General features: G+C 42.0%; 8 protein-coding genes across 8 annotated transcripts; 6 read left to right on the top strand and 2 right to left on the bottom strand.

The window, feature by feature from the left end:
- Positions 1-3,769: 3,769 nt before the first annotated feature.
- Positions 3,770-9,507, top strand: Bfra_006071 (putative chitin synthase protein; the record flags this gene model as incomplete). Its single annotated transcript, XM_037336444.1, has 3 exons — positions 3,770-4,065; positions 4,125-9,424; positions 9,476-9,507. 3 exons carry the CDS (start codon positions 3,770-3,772, stop codon positions 9,505-9,507), a joined length of 5,628 nt encoding a protein of 1,875 aa, XP_037191654.1.
- Positions 9,508-11,701: 2,194 nt separating this feature from the next.
- Bfra_006072 (uncharacterized protein) lies at positions 11,702-12,442 on the top strand (the record flags this gene model as incomplete). Its single annotated transcript, XM_037336445.1, has 1 exon — positions 11,702-12,442. The coding sequence occupies one exon, from the start codon at positions 11,702-11,704 to the stop codon at positions 12,440-12,442; it is 741 nt and encodes a 246-aa protein (XP_037191655.1).
- A 1,394-nt stretch (positions 12,443-13,836) lies between these two features.
- Bfra_006073 (uncharacterized protein) lies at positions 13,837-14,331 on the top strand (the record flags this gene model as incomplete). The annotated part of the gene is made up of 1 exon (XM_037336446.1): positions 13,837-14,331. One exon carries the CDS (start codon positions 13,837-13,839, stop codon positions 14,329-14,331), a length of 495 nt encoding a protein of 164 aa, XP_037191656.1.
- A 330-nt stretch (positions 14,332-14,661) lies between these two features.
- Positions 14,662-15,599, top strand: Bfra_006074 (uncharacterized protein; the record flags this gene model as incomplete). Its single annotated transcript, XM_037336447.1, has 2 exons — positions 14,662-14,679; positions 14,838-15,599. The coding sequence occupies 2 exons, from the start codon at positions 14,662-14,664 to the stop codon at positions 15,597-15,599; spliced, it is 780 nt and encodes a 259-aa protein (XP_037191657.1).
- Positions 15,600-15,646: 47 nt separating this feature from the next.
- Bfra_006075 (putative pre-rrna-processing protein esf2 protein) lies at positions 15,647-16,630 on the bottom strand (the record flags this gene model as incomplete). The annotated part of the gene is made up of 1 exon (XM_037336448.1): positions 15,647-16,630. The coding sequence occupies one exon, from the start codon at positions 16,628-16,630 to the stop codon at positions 15,647-15,649; it is 984 nt and encodes a 327-aa protein (XP_037191658.1).
- A 394-nt stretch (positions 16,631-17,024) lies between these two features.
- Positions 17,025-18,593, top strand: Bfra_006076 (putative aldehyde dehydrogenase protein; the record flags this gene model as incomplete). Its single annotated transcript, XM_037336449.1, has 4 exons — positions 17,025-17,429; positions 17,482-17,988; positions 18,045-18,422; positions 18,480-18,593. The coding sequence occupies 4 exons, from the start codon at positions 17,025-17,027 to the stop codon at positions 18,591-18,593; spliced, it is 1,404 nt and encodes a 467-aa protein (XP_037191659.1).
- Positions 18,594-20,084: 1,491 nt separating this feature from the next.
- Positions 20,085-20,568, top strand: Bfra_006077 (uncharacterized protein; the record flags this gene model as incomplete). The annotated part of the gene is made up of 3 exons (XM_037336450.1): positions 20,085-20,183; positions 20,245-20,306; positions 20,373-20,568. 3 exons carry the CDS (start codon positions 20,085-20,087, stop codon positions 20,566-20,568), a joined length of 357 nt encoding a protein of 118 aa, XP_037191660.1.
- An 894-nt stretch (positions 20,569-21,462) lies between these two features.
- Bfra_006078 (uncharacterized protein) lies at positions 21,463-24,037 on the bottom strand (the record flags this gene model as incomplete). The annotated part of the gene is made up of 3 exons (XM_037336451.1): positions 21,463-23,280; positions 23,372-23,438; positions 23,508-24,037. 3 exons carry the CDS (start codon positions 24,035-24,037, stop codon positions 21,463-21,465), a joined length of 2,415 nt encoding a protein of 804 aa, XP_037191661.1.
- Positions 24,038-24,116: the final 79 nt, after the last annotated feature.

The following is a 24,116-nucleotide window of genomic DNA, read 5'->3' on the forward strand; positions in this document are numbered from 1 at the left end:
TATTTTGTTTCCAAGGGAAGTCTTCTTTCTTATGTGATCGCTGAGCAAGTGAATTGGATTGATGCAAGTGCACAAAAACGAGAGTTGGGAATGAATATTAAAAGGATGATAAAAAAGGACTGAATGGATTTGAACCGCCTTCACCAAACGAATGAGGTGAATTAGATAGAATCAATGGCACCAAAAATGGAGAAGTCGGAATGAGATGAGGAAAATGCAAAAGCCAAAAATGATAGGAATGTTCTGTTCATACCAACTGCACTGGCTGGTACTTGAGAATAACTTCTTTTGGTTATGGTTATGGGTATGGGTTAGGACGATTAGCAGGGAGGGTAGGATGATTACCTAGCAAGAAAGGGTGCTACGGTAGACGATAGAGACATCCCCTGGAAACAAAATAAATAAATAAATAAATAAAGATGTCGCTAGTGGTAAAATGGCAAATGGCAAATAGCAAATGGCCAATGGTCAATGGTCAATGGTCAATGTCATAAATATCTAAACATTAGCTACGACCTACGACCCACGACCTACGACCTACGGACTTACAACCTACTTCCTCTTTTCCTTTTCCTTTTCCTTTTCCTTTTCCAGTCTGGAGCCAAGTCTCCCTATGGTGGCTCCATCAATGCCTTTTGCAGAACATGGGTCCATGGGTCCAGGATTATTTATGTTAAACTATCTTGCTAAGCCGCGTATTGGGAAAGAAAAAAAAGATAAATACGAGACTTGCTGTGGTTGGATCAATGCTGTTTTAATCTTTGGATTTTATCTTCCTAGTCGGTAGGAATTTAAATGATATACATGATACTAGACACATACTTTGTGGTCGTCGCTACACAGTGCAGAGTATGTGAAGGAAAATTGGAGATGCCACACACAACTGAATTGCCACCCGCGAGCCACTGCATTCAATGCATAGAGAGGAAAGAGGACCTGCCTAGGCGTGCTGAGGTAGTTGGACCCTTTTAATTGTTATACATGTCACGATAGACGATTGACGATTGATGATTGATGATTGATGATTGATGATTCACCATTCGACATTCGCCATCCACCCACCCTTCCGATCCAATCGTATTCGCTCAATATCATCATTCATGAATCCATACCTACCACCCTATGGTCCATACCTCGTACCGACCCAAGGACAAACATTTTAAAACAGCGACAAACTTCAAATTTATTTTAAGAAACCCACATGTACTAGGGAGCTTCTTAGTTTTCCATAGTCGAAGTCTATCGAAGACCACATCGGAACTCATTGTCCATCGTGAGACATTTGAGCATTTAGACCTAATACTTGCAGCTCTATCAGCGCATATGATTTAAAACGACCTTACGATCTAACACATTTTGGCATTTCCATGCTAGATCAATCAGTCAAAGTGTTCCCAAAGTTGCCCATAGCTCGGTGAATCCTTACTCCATCAATTCATCGACCTACCTACGCAGTCCATCCTGCCTAGGTGCGCTCGACGTGCTTTGCTTCGATCATCACACACCACGGAAGGTATGTACATACACGCGCCGAGTCCTCTTTCCACACACATCACAGTGATCATGCAGTTGGGAAATGTGTGAAGGGGATACAATCCCTCCGTAGGCCGTAGGTAGATGATGCATCTGCCTACAGAGGACTGCACAATTTGGGATCCATTTATTAATAACAAGCATCTCATGAATTCGAATTTCGACAGTCAAAGAATGATGTGTGCAACAAATAGGGGGCATATTGCTGTATATACCTAACAGATGACTATAAAATGATCCTTGTTCATTAATCAATCAAGCAATCAATCATCAATCAATCATCAATCAATGAATCAATCAATCAATCGATCCATATTATTTTTGCCTGGATCTATTCAAGATACTCGGAGTCAGTTGTTTTGAAGATCTACCCACATTTGACTTACCCCTTGGCTTACTAATTAAGCCATGGAACTGCTGGAAGGAAATTTTGGGCGGACGTCGCGTCTCTAGAACTTCCTCGGAACGATCCCCCCCCCCCCAGCCCCACTACACGTATGTTGAGTTGTTGACGGGCGTCAAAATTAAAATACCGGTAGAAGGAAGAATGGAGGCGGAAGAAGCCTTGTGAAGGGTGCTGGGGAGGGGGTGTCTTGAGGGGATGGTTGTATTAAACTCGAGTACGATGTATGTATGTATGTATGTAGGTATGTATTTATATTGTCTTGTATGCGTGTACCATAATATAATAAAAGCAGTCAATTTTGCGAGAGGAGAAAGGAGTAAATCAAAAGTCGAGAGCAGTATGTGTGTGTGTGCGTGTGTGTGTCAATTATCGATCTATAACATGATACACTGGTATCACACAACAAGATATAAAATTGGACATTGGATATCGTGATACCGTATCAAACCTGACTTTCCTGTACTTCGTAAAAGATGTTGATGGGCGAGATGGGTTGATGCTTGTGATACCCATCTACCTCGTACTTGATCAGTCCCTAGGAGCCCTTCTAATATGTGGATCAGTTGGTCTATCTATCATCCATCTCCATCCTCTTCATTCCCTCGAAATTCCCCATCACTTCCTCTTCCCTTCTATTCGGCTCCTATCATGCCAAGCGTGCCAATCAATCGGGAATGTTCGAAGCGACGAAGAAGGCTTTTCATGATAACATGGAGTGAGTGAGTGTGTGAGTGAGTGAGTGAGTGAGTGAGTGAGTGAAAATACCGAGTAGCTCGAGATTAGTATGGTGATTCGATCAAGCCCTTGGTAAGCATTTGTTATTTATTGGTGGCTGTGTATGATCGTTGATTGTCTAGTATGCGGGTATGTTGATTTGTTCCTCGATGATCATCCGCTTGATTTCTCGTGTTGATTGAACAATATAAAAAATCTGGAACGAGGTGGTGGCGTGTAGCTTTTTTTTCTATGGAGCACGTTCGGGGGATTTCTGAATGTTTAAGTCTTCTTCTTTTCTTTTCCTCCAAGTCACATTATTGGATCTTCCAAATAACCTTATGTGGTGAGCTGTCTGAGGCGGGATTTAAGCTCCTTAGCAAGTTTAAATTGCCGTTCTGCTTTCTCCCTCTCTCCTTACTATATTCTATGACTGTGTGACTACAATGTAGATGACTATATGAGCACTATGCACTATATGCTATATGCTATACTATATCCTCCATCCGTATTTCTTCATGGCGCAACTTCCCTGCTGATAAAACCCCTGGTCGTTCCTCCTTAAAATAGTTCACACACGAGAAATGTTAAACCCCAAGTAATCATTACGGTAGACCATAACAACATCCAAACTCCCAAATCCCATAATATTCATCTCCCCTGTAAACATTAAACCAAATCACCTTCTCGTACCTAACCAAAATATTTCCCTTTACTTGCTGCTTGTAGGAAAAGGAAAGTCCATTGTTTTTGGGTAAAAAGAAGGGATTCACAACTTTCCCCCCTTCAACTCTAACATCAAATAACATATTCATTTCTTTTCTTTTCTTTTGAATTGCTTCCTTGAACCTTTTCTTTGGCATCTTTGCAATACATTCGCTTTCGTCTGTTGCTCATCATTCACTCGCTATCTAGTCCGTTTTTAATAGAGTCTTTCGTTCTCTTCAAGAACTTAAACCTGACATATTACCCCTTCGCTGACCCAACATTTACCCCCCAAACGAGGTCCAATATATCAATATCGATAATACTTCTTCCTCGACATTTTCCAGAGGCTCGATTATACATTGACGCACAAATACAAAAATTAAGGGTTTCGACCCAAATCCATCCATCATGGCTCTCAACAATCCAAGTAGCGGAGCTCACTCGCAGCCATCCCTTCCTGCTTTACCAGCCCATTTACAATCAGATACACATTTAACTGCACATCTTGCAAGTCGATTCCATGTTTCATTACCAACGGCGGACCTGTCCTCTCATGCCTTAATATCTCTCAACACATATTCTTCTTCGACAAAAGGTCCAGATGGAGGTAAAGAAGGGAGTGCAATGGGGGGCGCCGAGGGCATGGCCGACAAGGCGTACACAAGACTTGGGGCCAGAACCGAGAACCAAGCCATAGTCTTCTTGTAAGTGGATGATGTGATATTCATGATTCCCCAAAACATATTGCTAATTGGACAAATAGAGGAGAATCAGGATCCGGCAAAACCACCGTTCGTTCTCATTTGCTTTCGGCTTTACTGAGCAAATCCGGTACACCTCTTTCCACCAAATTATCTCTGTCCGCATACGTCTTCGATACTCTCACATCCACTAAAACCGCTACCACCCCAACCGCTTCGAAAGCAGGTCTGTTCTTCGAGCTTCAATATGATACAGCATCCACAGTCAACCCAACCTTGATTGGTGGAAAGGTTCTCGATCACAGATTAGAAAGAAGTAGAGTTGCGGCTGTACCGACTGGGGAGAGGAATTTTCATGTACTGTATTACCTTTTAGCTGGTACCAGTGCCGCTGAGAAGGCACATTTGGGATTAGATTCATCCGCAGACCATGGAGGCGCTGGTAATCGACTTTCTACTGGAGGCCAAAAGAGATGGCGATACCTTGGTCATCCAACGCAACTAAAAGTGGGAATCAACGATGCAGAAGGTTTCCAGCTGTTCAAGACAGCATTGAGAAAGTTGGAATTTCCAAGAAGTGAAATCGCCGAGATTTGCCAGATTTTGGCTAGTATTCTTCACATTGGTCAACTTGAGTTCGAAACAGCGGAAAATACAGCAGCAATGGGTGACGACAGCGGCGGTTATTCACACGAAGGTGGTCAACAATATACGGCTGTGAAAAACAAGGATGTTCTCTCTATAATTGCAGCATTCTTGGGTGTTGGAGCGACTGATTTGCAAACCACTCTTGGATACAAAACCAAAATTTTGCACAGAGAAAGGGTGACGGTGATGCTCGATCCTAAGGGTGCTAAGAGCAATGCAGACGAACTAGCAAGGACTTTATACTCGTTACTCGTAGCATATGTTATCGAAAGCATCAATCAAAGAGTTTGCGCGCCAGAAGAGTCGGTTGGAAACACCATTTCCATTGTCGATTTCCCAGGGTTTGCTCAACAGCCTGCCACTGACTCGACTCTCGATCAACTTTTGAACAATGCTGCAACGGAAGCACTCTACAACTTTACCTTGCAAAGCTTTTTCGAATCAAAAGCTGATATGCTCGAAACTGAAGAAGTAACGGTTGCAGCTACCAGCTACTTTGACAATTCTGATGCCGTTAGGGGTCTCCTCAAGCATGGTAACGGTCTTTTGAGTATCCTTGACGATCAAACCAAGCGTCATAAGACAGATGTACAACTACTAGAAAGCTTGAGAAAACGTTTCGAGGGCAAGAACCCAGCAATAACAGTCGGTAGTGCAACTGCCAAGCTCCCAGGAAGCAACTTTGCTACTCATAATGCTTCCGCTGCATTCACAGTGAAGCATTTTGCTGGAGAAGTAGAATATCCCGTTGCGGGTTTGGTGGAAGAAAATGGAGAAGTCATCTCGGGAGATCTTATGAACTTGATTCGTGACACGAAGAGCGACTTTGTAGGCCAGCTCTTTGGTCAAGAAGCTCTTCAACGTATGGTTCATCCACAAGAGAAGTCAACTATCATGCAAGCTCAAGTTAGCTCTAAGCCTCTAAGACAACCAAGTGTCATGCGCCGAAAGGGGGATCGACCAAGTCGCTTCGGTGGCGCAAAGAATGCAGCCGATTCAATTGAAGACATCACTGAAACTATCGATTCTGGAAGCAAAGCTAGAAAAGGTCTCAATATTGACCAAGGCGCTGCTGCACAGTACCTGTCATCCTTGGACAACATCTTCAAAGCTCTCAACTCACAAAACACGAACCCATACTTTGTATTCTGTCTTAAGCCCAATGACCGTCGCATAGCAAATCAATTCGATAGCAAATGTGTACGGATGCAACTTCAAACATTCGGTATTGCTGAAATCAGTCAACGGTTACGAAATGCCGACTTTAGCATCTTCATTCCTTTCGGAGAGTTCCTCGGACTTGCAGACACCGAAACAATCTTAGTTGGAAGTGAGCGAGAAAAGGCTGAAAATGTGATTGAAGAGAAAAGATGGCCATCCAACGAGGCTAGAGTTGGAAGCACTGGAATATTCCTCAGTGAGAGGTGTTGGGCGGAAATTGCGAAACTGAATGAACGTGGTTTCGTCGCAGGACGCTACCCATTACCATCTGATGATGGTGGTGAGGCCAGACTCACACCAGGCGGTGAAAACTATGGAGCCTCAAAAGAACGCCTTTTGGGTCCTGGGGCCGCTCTACTCACACCATCCCCTGGAGCGTTTTATGGAGACAAGAAATCTGGTTACTTTGGTAGCCAAGACGATGCACGCTCTGATGCTGGTGCTTCAGCTCTTGGTCAAGGTGATATGTTCCGCAATTTGGACACCAAAGAGCAATTGGCTGAGAAGGGAAATGAAAAGACCATGGTTGAGGTAGAGGAAGTTAGGGTCAGCCCGAGTCGTAAGAGATGGGTAGCAATGGTGTACTTGATGACTTGGCTCGTTCCTGATTTCTTAATACGATGGATCGGCCGCATGCCTCGAAAAGACGTTCGGTTGGCTTGGAGAGAAAAGCTTGCGATCAACATGATGATTTGGTGGGCTTGTCTCTTCTCCGCTTTCTTCGTCGTGATCTTTCCAAAATTGATTTGTCCAACGCAACACGTTTATAGCGCAGCTGAGTTGACGTCGTACGATGGGAAAAGCGACGATGCCTACGTTGCCATTAGAGGAACGGTTTTTGATCTTTCAAGTTTTTCAACTCGTCATTACCCGTCGATTATACCCCAAAAGAGTATCTTGAAGTACGCTGGTCTTGATGCTACTGGCCTATTTCCGGTTCAAGTTTCGGCTCTCTGTCAAGGAACCACAGGCTCCATCGATCCTTCAGTGCAACTTGATTATACTTCTTCTAATGTCAGTGGTTCCGCCTCTACAGTCAGTAGCACAGATGCCAATGCTGCATATCATGACTTCCGTGCCTTCCAGAATGATTCCCGTCCCGATTGGTTCATAGAGCAAATGATCATGCTTAAAGAGTCCGGTTATTATAAGGGTCATATTGGTTATACGGCGTCATATGTTAAAACGCTTGCTACGAAATTGGACTCGATCGGCATCATTGACGGTAAAGTCTATGACCTTACCAAGTATGTTTCTGGAGGTCGTAAAATCATTGTTGCTGAGGGCGAAACTGCATCTTCGAATGTTAGTGTCGACTTCATGTCACCCTTAGTCGTGGACTTGTTTCAACAAAAATCTGGAAAGGACGTCACGAAATACTGGAATGCTCTTGCCATTACTGATGAGATGCGGTCTAGAATGAAGATTTGTCTCGATAATCTTTTTTATGTTGCAGATGTTGATACCAGAAACTCGATCAAGTGTCAATTTGCTGAGTACTTGATTTTGGCCATCACGATCATTCTTAGCTCTGTCATCGTCTTCAAATTTTTCGCGGCTCTTCAATTCGGTGGCAAAAACATCCCTGAAAATCTAGATAAGTTCGTCATCTGTCAAGTGCCTGTCTATACAGAAGACGAGGACTCTCTTCGACGTGCTATCGACTCCATTGCCAGAATGAAGTACGACGACAAGCGTAAACTCTTGGTTGTTATCTGTGATGGTATGATTATTGGTCAAGGTAACGACAGACCCACTCCACGCATCGTTTTGGATATTCTTGGAGTATCAGACACCGTTGACCCTGAACCCCTGAGCTTTGAGTCTTTGGGAGAAGGAATGAAACAACACAATATGGGCAAATGTTACTCCGGTCTTTACGAGGTCCAAGGTCATATCGTTCCTTTCTTGGTCGTCGTGAAAGTTGGCAAGCCTTCTGAAGTTTCTAAACCAGGAAACAGAGGAAAGCGTGATTCTCAAATGGTCATGATGCGATTTTTGAACCGTGTTCACTACAATGCGCCGATGAGCCCTCTCGAGCTTGAAATGTATCATCAAATTCGCAATATCATTGGTGTCAATCCGACATTTTATGAATTCATGTTACAAATTGATGCCGATACAGTCGTTGCAGCGGATTCTGCCTCACGAATGGTTTCAGCATTCTTGGACGATACTAAATTACTCGGTGTTTGTGGAGAGACAGCATTAACGAACTCCAAATCTTCATTCGTCACCATGATTCAAGTTTATGAGTACTTCATCTCTCACAATCTTGCTAAAGCATTCGAAAGTCTGTTTGGTAGTGTTACTTGTCTGCCAGGTTGTTTCACAATGTATCGTGTTCGAGCTGCAGAGTCCGGAAAGCCTCTATTCGTCAGTCGTGAAGTTGTGGAAGCCTATGCCAATATTCGAGTCGATACACTTCACATGAAGAACTTGCTACATTTGGGAGAAGATCGTTACTTAACCACACTTCTCATGAAGCACCATGCTAAGTACAAGACCAAGTATATCAGTACCGCTCACGCTTGGACTATTGCTCCTGACTCCTGGGCTGTCTTCCTTTCCCAACGTCGTCGCTGGATTAACTCAACAGTACACAACCTTGCGGAACTCGTGCCTATGTCCGAACTTTGTGGTTTCTGCTGCTTTAGTATGCGTTTCGTTGTCATGATTGATTTGATCTCCACCTTGGTTCAACCGGTCACTGTTGCTTATATCGTCTATCTCATCGTCCTCGTTATCGAATCGCCAAGTTTTGTTCCCATTACGGCTTTCATTCTACTTGCTGCCATCTATGGTTTGCAAGCAATCATCTTCATCGTGCGACGCAAATGGGAAATGATTGGATGGATGATTCTTTACATCATTGCCATTCCTGTGTACTCCCTTTGTCTTCCATTGTATAGTTTCTGGCATATGGATGATTTCTCTTGGGGTAACACTCGTGTTGTTACTGGAGAATCGGGTAAACAGATTGTCATCACTGATGAAGGAGTGTTTGATCCCGCATCTATTCCACACAAAAAATGGGAAGATTATCAAGCTGAGCTTTGGGAAGCTCAAACTCAACAAGATGACGATGGAAGATCTGTAATTTCAGGATATTCCTATGGTACTAAGTATCAACCCAATGTTTCGGAATACGCCATTCCAGCATCCCGTTCAATGTCCCAGTATAATGGTTATGGTATCGACTCTAAGAATGGTAATCCATATCAATCCCGTCTCTCATTGGCTCCATCGGAAATGGGAATGGGGACACCAGGAAATCGTGCTAGTCAATTCAGCGGAAGTCAATACTTCGGACAACAAGAAATGGAAATGTCCAATTTGGCAGGTCTGCCAAGTGATGACTCTATCTTACAAGAGATTAGAGATATTCTCAGAACAGCTGATTTGATGACAATTACGAAAAAGAGTATCAAGATGGAGTTGGAGAAGAGATTTGGTGTTTCACTTGATGCTAGAAGAGCTTATATTAATTCTGGTATGTTATTACTTACTCCTAATTTAGATTTTTCAACTAACTTTTAAATAGCAACTGAAGCACTTCTTTCTGGTCAACTATGAGGGAAATGAATGGAGAGAGATTTATATTTGAATTACATGCATATAAAACGGAGTCATTATTGTCATTCTTTCGACGATTTGAATAATTTTCTTACTAGGGTTTGAAAAGATTTGAGGGAATCAATTGGGGTTGGATTGGGTTTTGAAGCATTGGAGCGTTCTGAATTGTATGGTTGTGAGAAACGGTTGTAGTGAAGAAGGAAAGGAAAACTTGGTTACATTATATTACCGGATTTTATTTGAGCTTGAAAGTTGATTTCAAGAAGGGCAGAATGGAATGCAATGGGGCGTAATTAGGGTTTTGGAGATTTTTTCTCTGAATAAAATTAATAACATTTTTCAGTCTAGAACTTTTTTATGATGTGTGTGATTGTGAAGTCTGAGTTGTGTAGATAGATCATGGTGGTGAGAGGAAGAATTAAAATCAAGAGGGTGGATGGATGGAAGCAATGTTTTAGAGCCTACGAGAAACTCATTCTAGTGATGTTTTTACGGAGGGAGAGTCTTTGGATGTCATACACTAGGTAGGTGTTTATTAAAACGAACGTAATCAAATGGAATCGAGATGGTTAGCCTATTATCCCGAGGGAAAGAGAGGATATCTTGAGCTAACGTTGTGGTTTCTGGAATGGTTATTGTCGCGAGACTCGGAAGCTTTTGGGGTGTTGAGTTAGTGCGGGGTGGTTAGTAGTGAGGGGAGGGAGGTTCTATGTGGAAATGTAGTTGGAACTTGAAAGATATGGAAAGGTGCTGGGTGGCTTTGGGAAGATGAGTCGATTTGGTGAATGAGTGAGTGAGTGTGAGTGTGTGTGTGTGTGTGTGTGTGTGTGTATGTGTGTATGTGTGTTAACTCTTGGGCTGTGGGGGGATTTGTTGGTGAGGAAATGGGGATATGGGAAATAGGAGGTAGGTGTTTAGGAGTTGGGGATGATTGAATAGCTGGATGAATATAGAATATAAAATATAGAGTGTAGAGTATAAAGTATAGAGTATAAAGTATAGAGTATAAAATATAGAGTGTAGAATATGAAATATAAAGTGTAGAATATAAAGTATAGAGTGTAGAATATAGAATATAGCATATAAAGTGGGAAGTGGGAAACAGGGAGTGGGAAGTGGGAAGTGCTAAGTGGTAAGTTGAGTACTGTGTTTGTGGGAATGGTGGGATAAATGGGATAGATGGGATAGGTAGGTATAAAGAGGATATTTATGGAAATTTTTAGGAGATTGACTAATGAGCTTCTCTGTACGAGGATTCCTTAACTTCTCTGGATTCTTCTTTAGTTGATAGAATTGATTATTTTGAAATTATTGCTTGGAGTTCTTGATGCGCATGGATAGAAATGGTGTGGTATGTTATGTTGTGTTTGGTTGTTGATGGAGAGGGCGTGTGTAGGGGATATGTATTCTTGATTAGAGGTTAGGAGGTAGAAGCGAGGGTTATGATAAGTGGAAGGGAAGTTGAGGGTAGAGAAGGGGAGGGCTGATGATTTAGATGGATAGTTTGAGGAGGTGAGAGAGGAGAAAAGAGTGGAAGAGTTGGATTGAAAAGTTTGTTGAATATGGGAAGGGTTGTGGGGGGTGGAGATGCTTGAGAGAGTAGATGTGAATTTATGTGTTGCTGTTTTGGTAACGTTGAGGCATTGTATGATATCCGAGACATGACTTTTAAACATGGAACAAATGCAGTCCTAGGGTGTGAATATCTACCACAGCTTGTGATGCATGAATGATGTATGATAAAAATGCTACGAGAAATCAAAGCAGAGTATATTGAACTTACCTCAATCACAAATCAGTAAGAAGTGTCATGGAAGTTTGTGGTTCAATGCTGATTCAGATATTGCAACTTTTGTATATACCTATGAGTAAGGGCAACTCCAGCTGAACATTATTAGTCATTCCAATGATGGAATGCTATTAAGATTACTCATTGTTTGCTCTCTGAATATTCTGAAAACTCCTTGTTTTCTACCTCAATAATACCAACAGTCACTTTGACAATGGTCGCTCGCCGTGCGACATGGGTGATATGCAAACTTTGTACATTCTGAAATATATATTGTGTCAAGGTAACCAGGTCAACATTGTAACATCGTATCTAGCCTAGGAACTTTCTCTCAAGTTTAGATAATTGCTTATTCTTACCTTGATTTACCGAGTTTGGACTCGGCAAAAATCCAGTATCAAAATCATGCCATCACTATTCAACCGAACTCCAGTCGAAGTTCGACAGAAAACCGAAATTGATCTTCTCAGAAGGAAAGTCACTGCACTAGAAAAGGAAATTTCGGCAGAGAAGAAAAATGTAGCTAGTTATGTGAAGTCTGAAAAGGATACTCTTGCAGCCTGGCGGAAATACGTAGAGAATTTATTCAGGGGCCTGAGAGAGGATTATGCGAATCTACAAGAGAGTTTAGAACGGACGGAAGCAACTTATAGGAATAAGATGGGATCACCTAGGTATGAAAGAGAGGGATTGGAAAGTAGTGGGGTTGGCAGGGATGATAATCAGGATGTGAATGGTTATGGGGCTCAGAGGAATGAGTTTAGCAGAGACAGTAATCAGGGTGAAAGCAGTTACGGTGTACAGAGAAACCACGGGGGTCAAACGATAGGGGCCAAAAGTTCTCAGGCAAAGGAGGAGGGACTTCGTGGAAGTCAAGGATCACAGGCTGATAGTGGAATGAGTGGCCAAGGAAGTGGGAAAGATTTGGCGAAAGAAGAGGATCAGGGAAGCAAGGACGATAAATCAAATCAGGAAAACAGTTGGGGACAAGGAGATCAAACAGAAAAAGTTGAGTCGGAGGCTCAAGGAGATCAGGGCTTTGGGAATGAAGGAGTTGAAGAAGTCCAAGCGGACCCAAGTTGGGGAGGCGAAGAGAAGAATGAAGAACAAGTTGCTGAGCCAACAGGAAGTGCGTGGGATAATTGAGTGGGAGATTATAGAAGTAAGATTTTGGATGATATCTGGTAGGAAATTTTTATAATTTCTTAGCGAATCGATCAATTATGGAAGCTAAACTCTGGATCTTGCGCACAAGTGATTCGTAACATAAATTCAAATCACCGGACTTGGATTGTGGAATGGATACTTAATATCTGAAAGTAGCTTATGCAATAGAAATTCAGTATTTGATAAATGATTTGACTAGATTAGCCACAGATTGATAGAATGACTAGTGAACTATTAAACTCCTTGCATACGAAAGAGAAAGCAAATTTATCACTTGCTGTGTATACACCCCATGAATGATTCATAACAAACTCTAAAAATAAGTCGTAAGGATGGTTTGTATAGTGACTATAATCTGCCAATGTGTGACAGATCAATGTTAATTAGATACCGTTACGATCACTATGACTTGGACCAGCAAACTTTGAACGACAGTATATTTCACAAGTCAAAAACCAACAAGTTTCTATGAACATAGCATTCCCCTTCTTAAAAGCCTCGAGTCAACATAACAAAAGAAGACAAAATGGGAATATTTCCAAGCTCAAAGTTCTCTTGCAATCACTCACAAAAATGATCTAAATCCTCAAATAGTTCCAAAACCCCCGCAAATCGTCAGAAAAAGAATAGCCCCTCAACTGACATACGAACAGCTGGAAAGAAGAATTGTGTACCTCTAGGAAGAAATCCATAAATTAGAGGGACAATTGGAAGCATCTGATTTACATAGTAGAAGGTGGTGGACAGATGTAGAAAACTATTATAAAGGCATGAAGAGAGATTCTGAGGAGTTCCAGAGGAAGGTTGATCAGAGACAAGTACGGTTTAGAAATATACTGAGGAAAGCTCAGGATCAGGAGAGAGTTATCAGAGAATATGGAGAATGAACATAGGAGTGGCGAGAAAAGATTGAGGTTACTTCAGCCAAGTGAAGGGAAGACGAGCATGAAAGTTCTGGTAGATGATGCATTTTCTTTTTAGCGAATCGATGATTCATGAAGCCAAAATAATAATTGATAGATTTTAAAACCTTGATAGAAACACCTTATGAAGTCTTAAAAGTCTCGTTATGTGATGTAGTCTTATTCTACTTTCTGAAATTCACTGTAAGCCCCCTCCCTCAACATTCTTCCATACTACTACTAGTGATTCCTTATGTGTTGGCGAACACCGTTGCAAAAGCAGCCACGAATTTAACATCATCATGATATCTCACAATGCAGTCATATGTACCTGAATGCTGTGAATATGCAAACAAACAAAGACCATATAATGAATACAAAATCATTGTGGCATAGTTATCTTCTCAGAACCAGCACAGGAGAGAACTCGGAACACGATCCCAATCAGAAGCACCACCCCGAATCAATAAAATGGGAGACCGCGGATACTACCAACACAATTACCTTGAAAGGGCCAGAGAACAAGCAAGACATGATGTACCGATATTCCACCGTCTTTCGCCCATTTCACCTCCCCTAGATCTCTTCACCGAGATAGAAAAAGCAGTAGAAAACACCAAAAAAGCGCGCGAGAAATATTTCTACTGCATTAATAAAGCAGATGAAGAACTCATGAAGTATTTAAAATCCAGATGTGTACTTCCGGTACCAACGGGTCATCTCAGAAGCTTTTGGGAAGCAGCAGAGAGGAGTAGGAAAGAGGCTAGAAAGGCGAGAGATGATTATTATGCATGGTGTAAATATGGAGAGAAGATGAGAGAGAAGTTGCGGAAAGACATGCTTGGATTTTTGGTGAAGGAGTTGAATACTTTGAGTGCAGCTGTTGGGAAATTGCAAGATGAGAGTATGTTGAGGAGAACTAGGGAGGAATATACAGGGGAACATGTAGGCCTGGTACGCAGATAACGGGATATTTTGCTTCTAAAACTGGGAAGCTGAGGGGCACCTGGACTGAAACGTTACTGAGAGTAGACTTAAATCATTACGTATATGGATATCAATATTAAAATAATCTCATCTATTTTACTGCTGCTTCGAAATTTGTTTGCTTTCGGGATGTTGTGACAATGAGGTGTATGGAAAAGTATTGAGATAAATGAGTAGCTGATCAGAAATTCACGTACGTGATGAAAAATGGCACAGTTATCATCTAAAAGGAGAATATATGATAGCGTCAGTAAACCAGAGAAGGAATGCCAGTCACTAATGAATCGTGAAACCAAGGATATATCAACTATGACTGGCAAATATTTGGTCAGAGAAATTTCAATAAAGCCAGCATATCTGGCTCTATGATTATTCCTTCGTCAGTACAATATCGGTGAGAAGCTATGAGTGAAATAGAGATATTTCTATAACGACATTTAACTGGTGAAGACCAAGATATAAAAGACAGGCAATGGCCGCTCTAGAATGTGATTCAATCATCCAATCACTCCGAAGAGAGGAAGAAAACAACCAGCATAATAACTACAATCCATCCAATGCCCAAAGCAACTATATCCAACCCCGAGTGGTGGGAGCAAAGACAATGCTGCGATGGGACGAAATTCTACTACAACATTGCAACAAATGAAAGAACAAAACTGAATCCAACCCGTGGTCCACTTCCCCCCGGTTGGCTCGAATTTGAAGACCAAGGAGAAATTTTAGTTCGCCAAGTTCGCACTGGAATCATTGCAAAAACAGACCCAAGATGCTATCGACCAGATCAAGAGAGACGAGCAGCTGCAACAATTCATGAATGGACTACGCACCTAGCAAGTCCTTTGTATAGCCAACCTACTGCTCATAGCGTCTTGAGAATCATTTGGAGAGATGTGGAAATGCATCTTCCTGGATTTCGAATGGATTTGGAACAATATGAGAAGTTGAGAAAGAAGGCTACCTTCAATGCTGAGCTTGTCCAAAGTTTGGATGATAATCTTCAAGCTATTGAGACTTGGCGTGCTATGGCCGAAACACAAGTGGAAAAGTTGGAAAAGAATGCTGCAGCTTCGGGGAGGAATATCAATGTGGAAGGATTGAGAAGAAACTTTGATGCTTTTGGAAAAGCTGTTGATGCAGCAACACAAGAAATGATTGAAGGGTGGTTGATAACAGAGCACAACATGTATCTGTTGAAATTATTGGAAATTTTCTTTAGTTCATTGAGAAGGCCAACATGGGGATAGTTGAATTTTGTAGATGCGATACTACCTTCACGGTGTATTTGTTTAGTCTAGAAAATCTTACTCAAAACCCTCTTCACCTGTTCTGGTTGACTCTGAGTCTTGTTCTTCAATGCTGGAGCATTCTGCTTGAAGCGCATTGGTCTATTAGCATCCTTCTTCTGCTTCTTTGCCTCCACGTTTTCATCCTTCGTGACATCGGCGTCATCACCATCCTTCCTCTTCTTTGCAGCCTTCTTAGCTTCCATTCCCTCCTGTATCTTCGCGCGTTCAACGTTTTGTACATATTCCTTATTCTCCTTCGTCGTCTTGCTAATCTCAGCTCTCATTCTGCTGTTTCTTTCCGCATTTTCTGCCGCAATTTGTTCCGTCAAATTGTTCCATTTGAAACCCTTCAAATAGAGAAGATTCCATACATCGTCATGATAGTAGTTTCCCTTTTTGCCTCCGATTGTATTCGCATTCAGTAATTCGCACACTTTCTTGGCATCCGCTTTATTCACAAATTCTACCCATCCATCCACAAATGATCGTTTCTTATTTCCTCCGTTGCGAACTCGCCTTGTGTGCGAAGCTGGATCTTCAGGTGTCATGAATATGCGATTGATGTCACCGTATGGTTCAAGAAGTGATCTTAATTTTGTTGGTTTCATGAATGGTGGTATTCTGGAAAGATAGACAACGCCGGATTTTTTGATAGCAGCAGCACTTGCGACAAGATTTTTCTTCGTGAGAGGCCTAGAAATTCCTGGTAATTCCAATTCTTTCGAGGTATTCTTTGGTTTCGTTTTCAATTCCGATTTCGATTCGATCTCTTTTGAAGCTTCTTCGATTATATCATCCTTAGAGTCTTGCTCTCCCTGATCGCTATTCTGTTCAACATCTTCGTCATCGCTTTGATCGTCGTCAACCTTTCTCCTCTTTAAACTTCTGCCACCCTTCTTGAGATCTTCTGCTTCCGAATTGTATCCTTGACTCTCATCTCCGTCACTCTCTTCCAAATCTAGGAAATCGTTGTGCTTTCTCGTCGCCATTCTTTTGATTGACCGGTTGACTGGTTGATTGATCGATCGACTTATTGCTTGGTTGGTTGGTCGCTCGAATAGCTTGATTGATGAATTGGGAGAAATTCGGATTGTAAAGAATTATAAATTTTGACCAGGATCACTTATCATTTTTTTTGGGTGGTGAATTAACAAAAAGTTTAAAATTTTAGCGGCTTGGAATCTGTCGGAACCCCTGTTACATCCTGTCATGATATTGACGCATAGCGATACCGGTAAGTGGGCGTCACTGATAGCTTTGCTTGACTCTCTTTATCCCACCACCCCCACTAGAATTAAATCTGCAACATAAGAAGAGTGTCATTGTGATTGTTGTTTGTTGTATTGAAATTCTATACATTTAAGAATACACAAAAATTTCAAAATGTCCGTCGAAACAATTACTACCATTTCTCCCATCACCAACAAGCCTGTCTTGACCAGAACTGGAATCTCTGCGGAAGATTTACAGCAATTGCCCGTCACTGCCACTGAAGCATTCTTGAAGTATCGTAAGACTTCATTGAAAGAACGTCAAGATATCGTAAAGAAAGCTCTTAAGCTCTTGAACGATAAGCAAGATGAACTGGCAAAGGAGTTAACGGAACAGATGGGTCGACCCATTGCCTATACTGCGAAAGAAGTTACCACAGCTGTGAAGAGGGGCGAATACCTTTTGAAGATTAGTGAAGATGCATTGAAAGACACAGATGGAGAGGCAGAGAAAGGATTCAAGAGATTCATCAGAAAGGTGCCAGTTGGACCATGTCTCATTCTCTTTGCATGGAATGTAAGTGTTGTTTTCCGGGCCCTCATTTCTCTGGCTAACTTGTTGTTTTCAGTACCCCTATCTTATTCTCGTCAACTCTCTGATACCTGCTCTTCTCGCTGGTAACTCGGTCATTCTCAAGCCATCTCCGCAGACGCCTACAATTGTTGAACATATGGCATCCATCTTTTCTGAAGCTGGCCTTCCAGATAATGTCATCCAATATTTCCATTGCGGCTCCCCCCTCATTATCGAATCTATTGTTAGAGATCCAAAGGTAGCTCTCGTGTGCTTCACTGGTTCTGTAGCTGGTGGTTTGGCTACAGCTAAGGCAGCCGCAGATAGAATCGTGAATGTTGGACTCGAACTTGGTGGCAAAGATCCCGCATACGTAAGAGGTGATGTTGATGTAGCGTGGGCAGCTGAGGAGATCGTCGATGGAGCTGTTTTCAACTCGGGTCAAAGTTGCTGTAGCTTGGAAAGAATCTATGTTGATGAGAAGATCCATGATGAATTCATTGAGGCGTTGCAGAATGTCTTGAAGAACTACAAATTAGGTGATCCTTTCAATAAGGAAACGGTAAGTACCTCTCACACAATTATCGCTGGCTAAATACTTACTACTTGTTCATGCAGCATGTCGGCCCCGTCGTCTCAAAGAGGTCAAAGGAAACGATCGAGGCACATATCAAGGATGCATTAGATAAGGGCGCCAAGGATCTCACGCCCGAGAATGATACCTTCAAGTCCCCTCCTTCAGAAGGCAACTACGTTAAACCTACGTTGCTTGGTAATGTCGATCATAGCATGACTGTGATGACTGAGGAGACTTTCGGTCCAGTCATTCCCGTGATGAAAGTAAAGAATGATGAAGAAGCCATCAAACTCATGAATGACAGCGAGTTTGGCTTAACCGCCTCAATTTGGACAAAAGACACGGCAAAAGCAGCCGAATTAGCTGAAGATGTAGAGGCTGGAACTGTCTTTGTGAACAGATGTGATTATCCAAGCCCTGTAAGTTACCTTTGATCTTTGAAGATGTACATGAACATGGCTCACAATTATTGATAGGACCTTGCGTGGACTGGATGGAAAAATTCCGGAAGGGGCGTCACTCTAAGTAAATTTGGCTTTGAACAATTTGTCAAGCTGAAGAGCTACCACTTGAAGGATTACCCTAAATAAGGGCCTTTAAGTATTACTTCTACACATGTGTGCTTGTAGTACAGAACTCTCGAACGACTTTTGAGTATTTTGACACCAGAAAGCAGAGCCACAAATCGATAAGTTCCAGTCAACCAGGAGCATTCGAGTAGAAACAAGCGATTGAAGGATTCATATAGACGAATGACGAATATACCTTATCTTTTTCCACGGCGCTGAAATTGTTTTTGATTTGATGATCAAGTTCTACACATGTCGAATGTCATTCTGGCATTGATGGGCCATGGCGCTTCTACGCCATTGGTACACAGATATCGATTTTAGCCAAGCAATATGCACATTTTCTTAGTGATACAATCTCGAAGAATTCTTGTGTCAAGTTAAAAGATTTGGATTAATGTTGATCCATTTTCCAAGGTAACGCAAGGGAACCACTTGATTGGACAAGACAATTGAACAATAGGTGAAGATTACCTAGTAATAAGCCTTACTGCAAAATAATTGGAAGGGGGAAATCTTTTGAAAAGTTAATCACATGATCAACCCTTCCTATTTCCTATCTTCCTGTTGTGCTCCCTCACATTTCCACGCTTTTCCCTTATTCCGGGCATGTCCTTGGGGCGACATTCCGTGCCTCCTTGATTTGAATTTGTACATCATAATTATTGAAGGGGAATTTTATGTAATTCATCAATTTACTTCAAGTCAATTTAGTCATGTTGTTTATTTATTACTATCATTGATATTGTATGGTCTTACTGACTTGAACTGTCTGTCTACTTACTGGGTATCTAGTAGTTCTTTTGACACCAATAAACGTATTCAGCTCGTTAACCCCCCTTTGATAGATTTGGTAGAAAAGAAGCGATGCATTTTGATCATCAACATTCCAGAAGGGCCTCATCTGATAAGGGAGTAATTAAGGGAACTTCTCACTTCCTTCAACTTTTGGAGTAAGGAATCCGCCACGTTACGTCGCCGGATTGCCGTTCCTTTGAGGCGTACCAAAGAATGGGAATTTTGATGCACCCGAAGTAGTACTCATTGTAGTACTGACTCTGTGTAATTTCTCATTTGATAGTATCGTTGCCCTTGACAGCAAACTGGCAATTTATATTCATAAATCCATTTTCCTCTCTTTAATTTTTTCCTCATATATCTTGTTCAATCATCGCCAGTCTTATTATTCGAGGCATTGGCAGACAGCTCTTCAGCACTTCTTCTTCTTCTAATTCTTTTATAGTCGGTAACATACCTATATCAACAATCACTCTTTCATTTATTCTCTTGTGTCATTAATTACAGTCATTCCTCAATCACGCGTCTTCCAATATCCTGCATATTCATCGTTTCAGAAAAGCGCGTCTGCCTTACATTTTCATACCCGTTCTCCATCTACAATATAACACATTCAATTGCCAACATAACAATAACTTATCGTTAGACATCACAAGATATATATTTATATACGCACATACTTTCATCTCAATCTCAATTCAATCATTTATCAACATGTCCTGCACACAACTCAAAGCTACACTCTTAAAATTCAGCAATAAATGTGCTGAAACCCTTGGATTAAAATCAAAAACTCCCAAACCTTTATCTATAGTAAGTTTCTAGTGATATCCTAAAATTCCGTATTGTACTATCTCTGACATAACCATCACAGAGTGCACCCTTCAATTTCCAAGAAGGACCAGCAGTAAACCTACCCGGTTATTCCGAGGATGAGTAAGTTAGCCTTCCCGCTTCTCAAATCTCTTTCGATATCTTCAAATCCTAATATTATCCGAACAGAATATCACTCATGAAAGAGAAAGCTATTGCATCAACAGCCGTCGTTTCAGATAATCACTATGCGAATTTAAATCGATGTTACGATTCAGATATCTCGGAATCACATTCTAGGACGGGATCTCATGGGTGTGGGATTGGAAGGAGTGTGGTTTATCATGCGAGGAGAGCTAGTAGAGGGTGTATGTATGGGAATTGAGATGGATGGGTGGTGATGCAGATTGATTGGGCGATTGGGGTTATATGTATGATTATGGATTGGTGTACGATAGGTAATGGGTGGGTGGGATGGTTACGGTTGTTGATTTGGGGTTATTTGGACTGGATGGGTGGGAGGGTGTTGGAGTATCGTTTTATTATCGATATTATTATGGGATGTGGTTATTGGCGGTACGGAAGGGGTTACTTTGATCATATAATTGATTATGGTGATAAATTGGGGCTAGGTGGTAATGGGAACCGGAATAGATGGTCACATGATGGCTTTACAAATTGATAGACAGAAGGGAAGACGAAAGCAATAGACTAATTTTTCCCTTATTATCATCTTGAGATAGTCTCTTAAGGAGTCAATCATCCCATTTCTTGATTCAAGTAATGCAGAAACACTGATCTCTTAAGTGTTTATGATTCCATGCGTGTTTGGAAAATCATTGTTGGTTCTGATATGCGAGATCTATCTATGCATTAGTTTGATTCTTCCTAGTTCTCTTCATCTCTAACAGAGTTCCTGAGGAATGAGAATATCCATCTATCTAAAGAAAGGAATAAAGAAAAAAGGTGTTCCTTAACACTATCCTCGGAAAATGTTATCACCCAAAGCCGAGCAGACAAACAACATTAAGTAGGTATCTGGGTAGTGCTAGCTCGAAAACTCCTCATCAACTCATTAACTCATTCTCTATATCGAGCCCTTCCATCCTTCCTTTCAAAAATCCACCGCCTTGCAAAAAGCTTCTAATAATCCATCCACATCCAACGCAAACCAAAGTAGGATATCATATCATCGAAATTTAGAAGAAAAGCACCAGATCCAAAGAAACAATCCTAAGAAGGGAGAGAAAGAAAAGAAGAATGGAGGTAAATTCCTTGCTTATAAGTCTTCCTCATCAGGCTCCCATGTACCGTCGGCACTTTCTCCCGAAATACTCTTCTTGAGAGAAGATTTTCTGGTGACGGGTGCTTTGAGACTGGGGGTTGAGGTAGATGAGGAAGGCTTGGGGGTGTTGGGCTTGGAACTAGCTCTTGTGGTGGAAGTTTTGGTAGTTGCGGTCCTAGAGGCTGCAGTCTTTGGAGTGGAAGTTCTAGTGTTAGCAGTTCTGGGAGCAGTTCTGGGAGCAGTAGCTTTGAGCGCAGTAGACTTGGGTCCGACAGTTTTGGGAGTAGCGGCTCTCGAATTCCTAGTTCTCACGACGATAGTTGGTTTGATGAGGTTGGGTGTTCCAACTGTGGGACTGACAGCTTTGAGGCTGGTAGCTGTGGGACCAGCGACACTGGGTACAACAGTCTTTGGCTTCCTAGTTCTGGGAGTAGCAGTTTTGCGAGCGGTTGTTTTGGGTGTGGCCGGATTGGCAGTGGAAGCTTTAGATACAGCGGTTTTTCTGGTGGTTTTTGGTTTTGGTTTTTGACCTGGCTGCCAGTCTTCATCTTTTTCATCTCTTGCAGCCATCCTTTTGTTGATGGGAAGGAGGTTCTCCATTTCGGGCTCCTGGCTTGTAGATAGTGTTTGAAGGATTTCTTCACTTGCTAGTGCTAGTGCTAGTGCAGGTGCAGGTGCAGGTGCGGATGCGGCTGCAGTGGGAAGATTGGGTTGGTGACTAACTTCTCGAGATTGGACTTCGATGGTGTTGTGAGGATTTATGCTAGGCGTAATAGAGGTGGCATGTGTGGGGAAAAAGTTAGCATAGTTATCTCTGACAGGCTCGCCCAAAGATTTAGTATATCCTTGGTTGTAGTCTGGGATGGGACGAGATGAGTCGCTCAAGGTATTTGTTCCATCACTTCTACTTGTACTAATCACATCTCTCGGAGTCGGAACTGACAAGGTGCTGTGTCCCGAAGGGCTTGCTGTAGTATTGGTTGTGTTGTTTATGCCAGGTCCAGAAGTATGTCCTGAAGGAACTACCGTGCTGCTTGAACTGTTGCTTCCGGTAGTCCCAGAGTTATACTCAGAAGGGCCTGGTGCGGTGTTCACAATGCTCCTTGCACTGGAACCAAAATTGTATACTGGAGGGTTTGGCTCACTCTTAGAGGAAGCCATTGGTGTACTGATAGGGGCAGCGCTCAAAACAGTTCCAGAATTGTATATCGAAGAGTCTGGTGTATTATTGGCGACAGTCGTTGATGTATTGGCGGGGACAACTCTTGAAGTAGCTCCAGAATTATATCCAGAAGGACCGACACCATTGCTGGAGGTACTGACATGATAGTTGTATCCTGAAGTAGGAGCATTATGCGCACCAAAAGAGCTAGACTCGTATCCCCAAGGACCAGGAGCACCTTGTGTGGTACTTATTTGAGCGAATTCATAATCAAAATCGGAAGGACCAGGAGCATCGATTGTAGCATTCATTCCGCCAATAACTTCAGCACCAACGACATTCCCTCCACCACCCACACTCATTCCACCCATCTCAGTATCTTCATTATCCTTGGCCATGGCTAGATTATCTTGCTGGAGAAGCCATATATGATCTTGAGAAATTTCCGCAACATCTTGCCGAGGTTTTGGAGGAGGTTTTCGACCACGTCCCATAGGACCTTTTCGATACCAGTTCGTCATAGTACCTGATTTCTTTAATGAACCTAATTTTTTTTCCGGTACAAGATCGGGGTTAAGGTAATTTGCACGGTAGGTAGCATCGTAGCTTCGGAGGGCCTTTTGAAGTTCTTGACGGTCTGATAAGGCCATCTGGGATGAGGTGTTAGTCTTTGTATTGCTGCGATTCATGGGTAGGGAAAGAGGAAGGATGAAAAGAGATATATGGGGATGAAAGACTTACCTCTTCTTCTTCAATAATATCGAAACCTTGATGTGCCCATTTTGGTATTTGTGGACCTTCTCCAGCTCTATTCAAATGTAAAGGTCAGTTTCGAAGAGTAATAGGATTTGAATTTAGAAATCAGAGTTTAGAATACCTCATAGCAGAACCAAAACTCTGAAATCTTGCCTCGAAGAATTTATGCTCAAACAAATTATAAGGAATATCTTCAAAGAGTTCTTCTTTTGTTCTCTTTTGATTCAAATCAAGCTTTTGAAAGATGAAATCCTCATCACTGATTGTAGGACCTTTAATCGGACCAAGGAGTTCGAATTCCAATAGATCGATATGGTATCCAATACTTTCGAGTTGATCCTCAGATATTGGCGGGATCTCAATATCGTGATAGTCGGGCCAAGGAATATCATCCATAAACTGATCTCCAGACATATCTGCGAGATTGACGTCTGGCATCTTGTCGCGGACTCTTTGTGACTTCTTGATGTCGCGATATAGATCTGAGGGAAAGTTAATAGTAAAGGGAGGTTGATTCTCGCGATTTTTTAAGATTGCGAAACAAAATGTGAGGTATTCAGGTCCAGCGTGGTTGGCTGGGGACGGCCAGCGTTGAAAGCGCTCTTCGCCCAGATACATTGGTTCGCAAATTAAGTAAAGAGAGTTTGCCATGGTGAGAGCTGTCGATAATTTAGATAAGAAAGTCTGGATGTTGGGTAATTGAGTCATAGAACTAACTCACCATGGGTTT

Source organism: Botrytis fragariae (genome assembly GCF_013461495.1).
Source record: "Botrytis fragariae strain BVB16 chromosome Unknown tig00000075, whole genome shotgun sequence".
NCBI lineage: Eukaryota > Fungi > Ascomycota > Leotiomycetes > Helotiales > Sclerotiniaceae > Botrytis > Botrytis fragariae.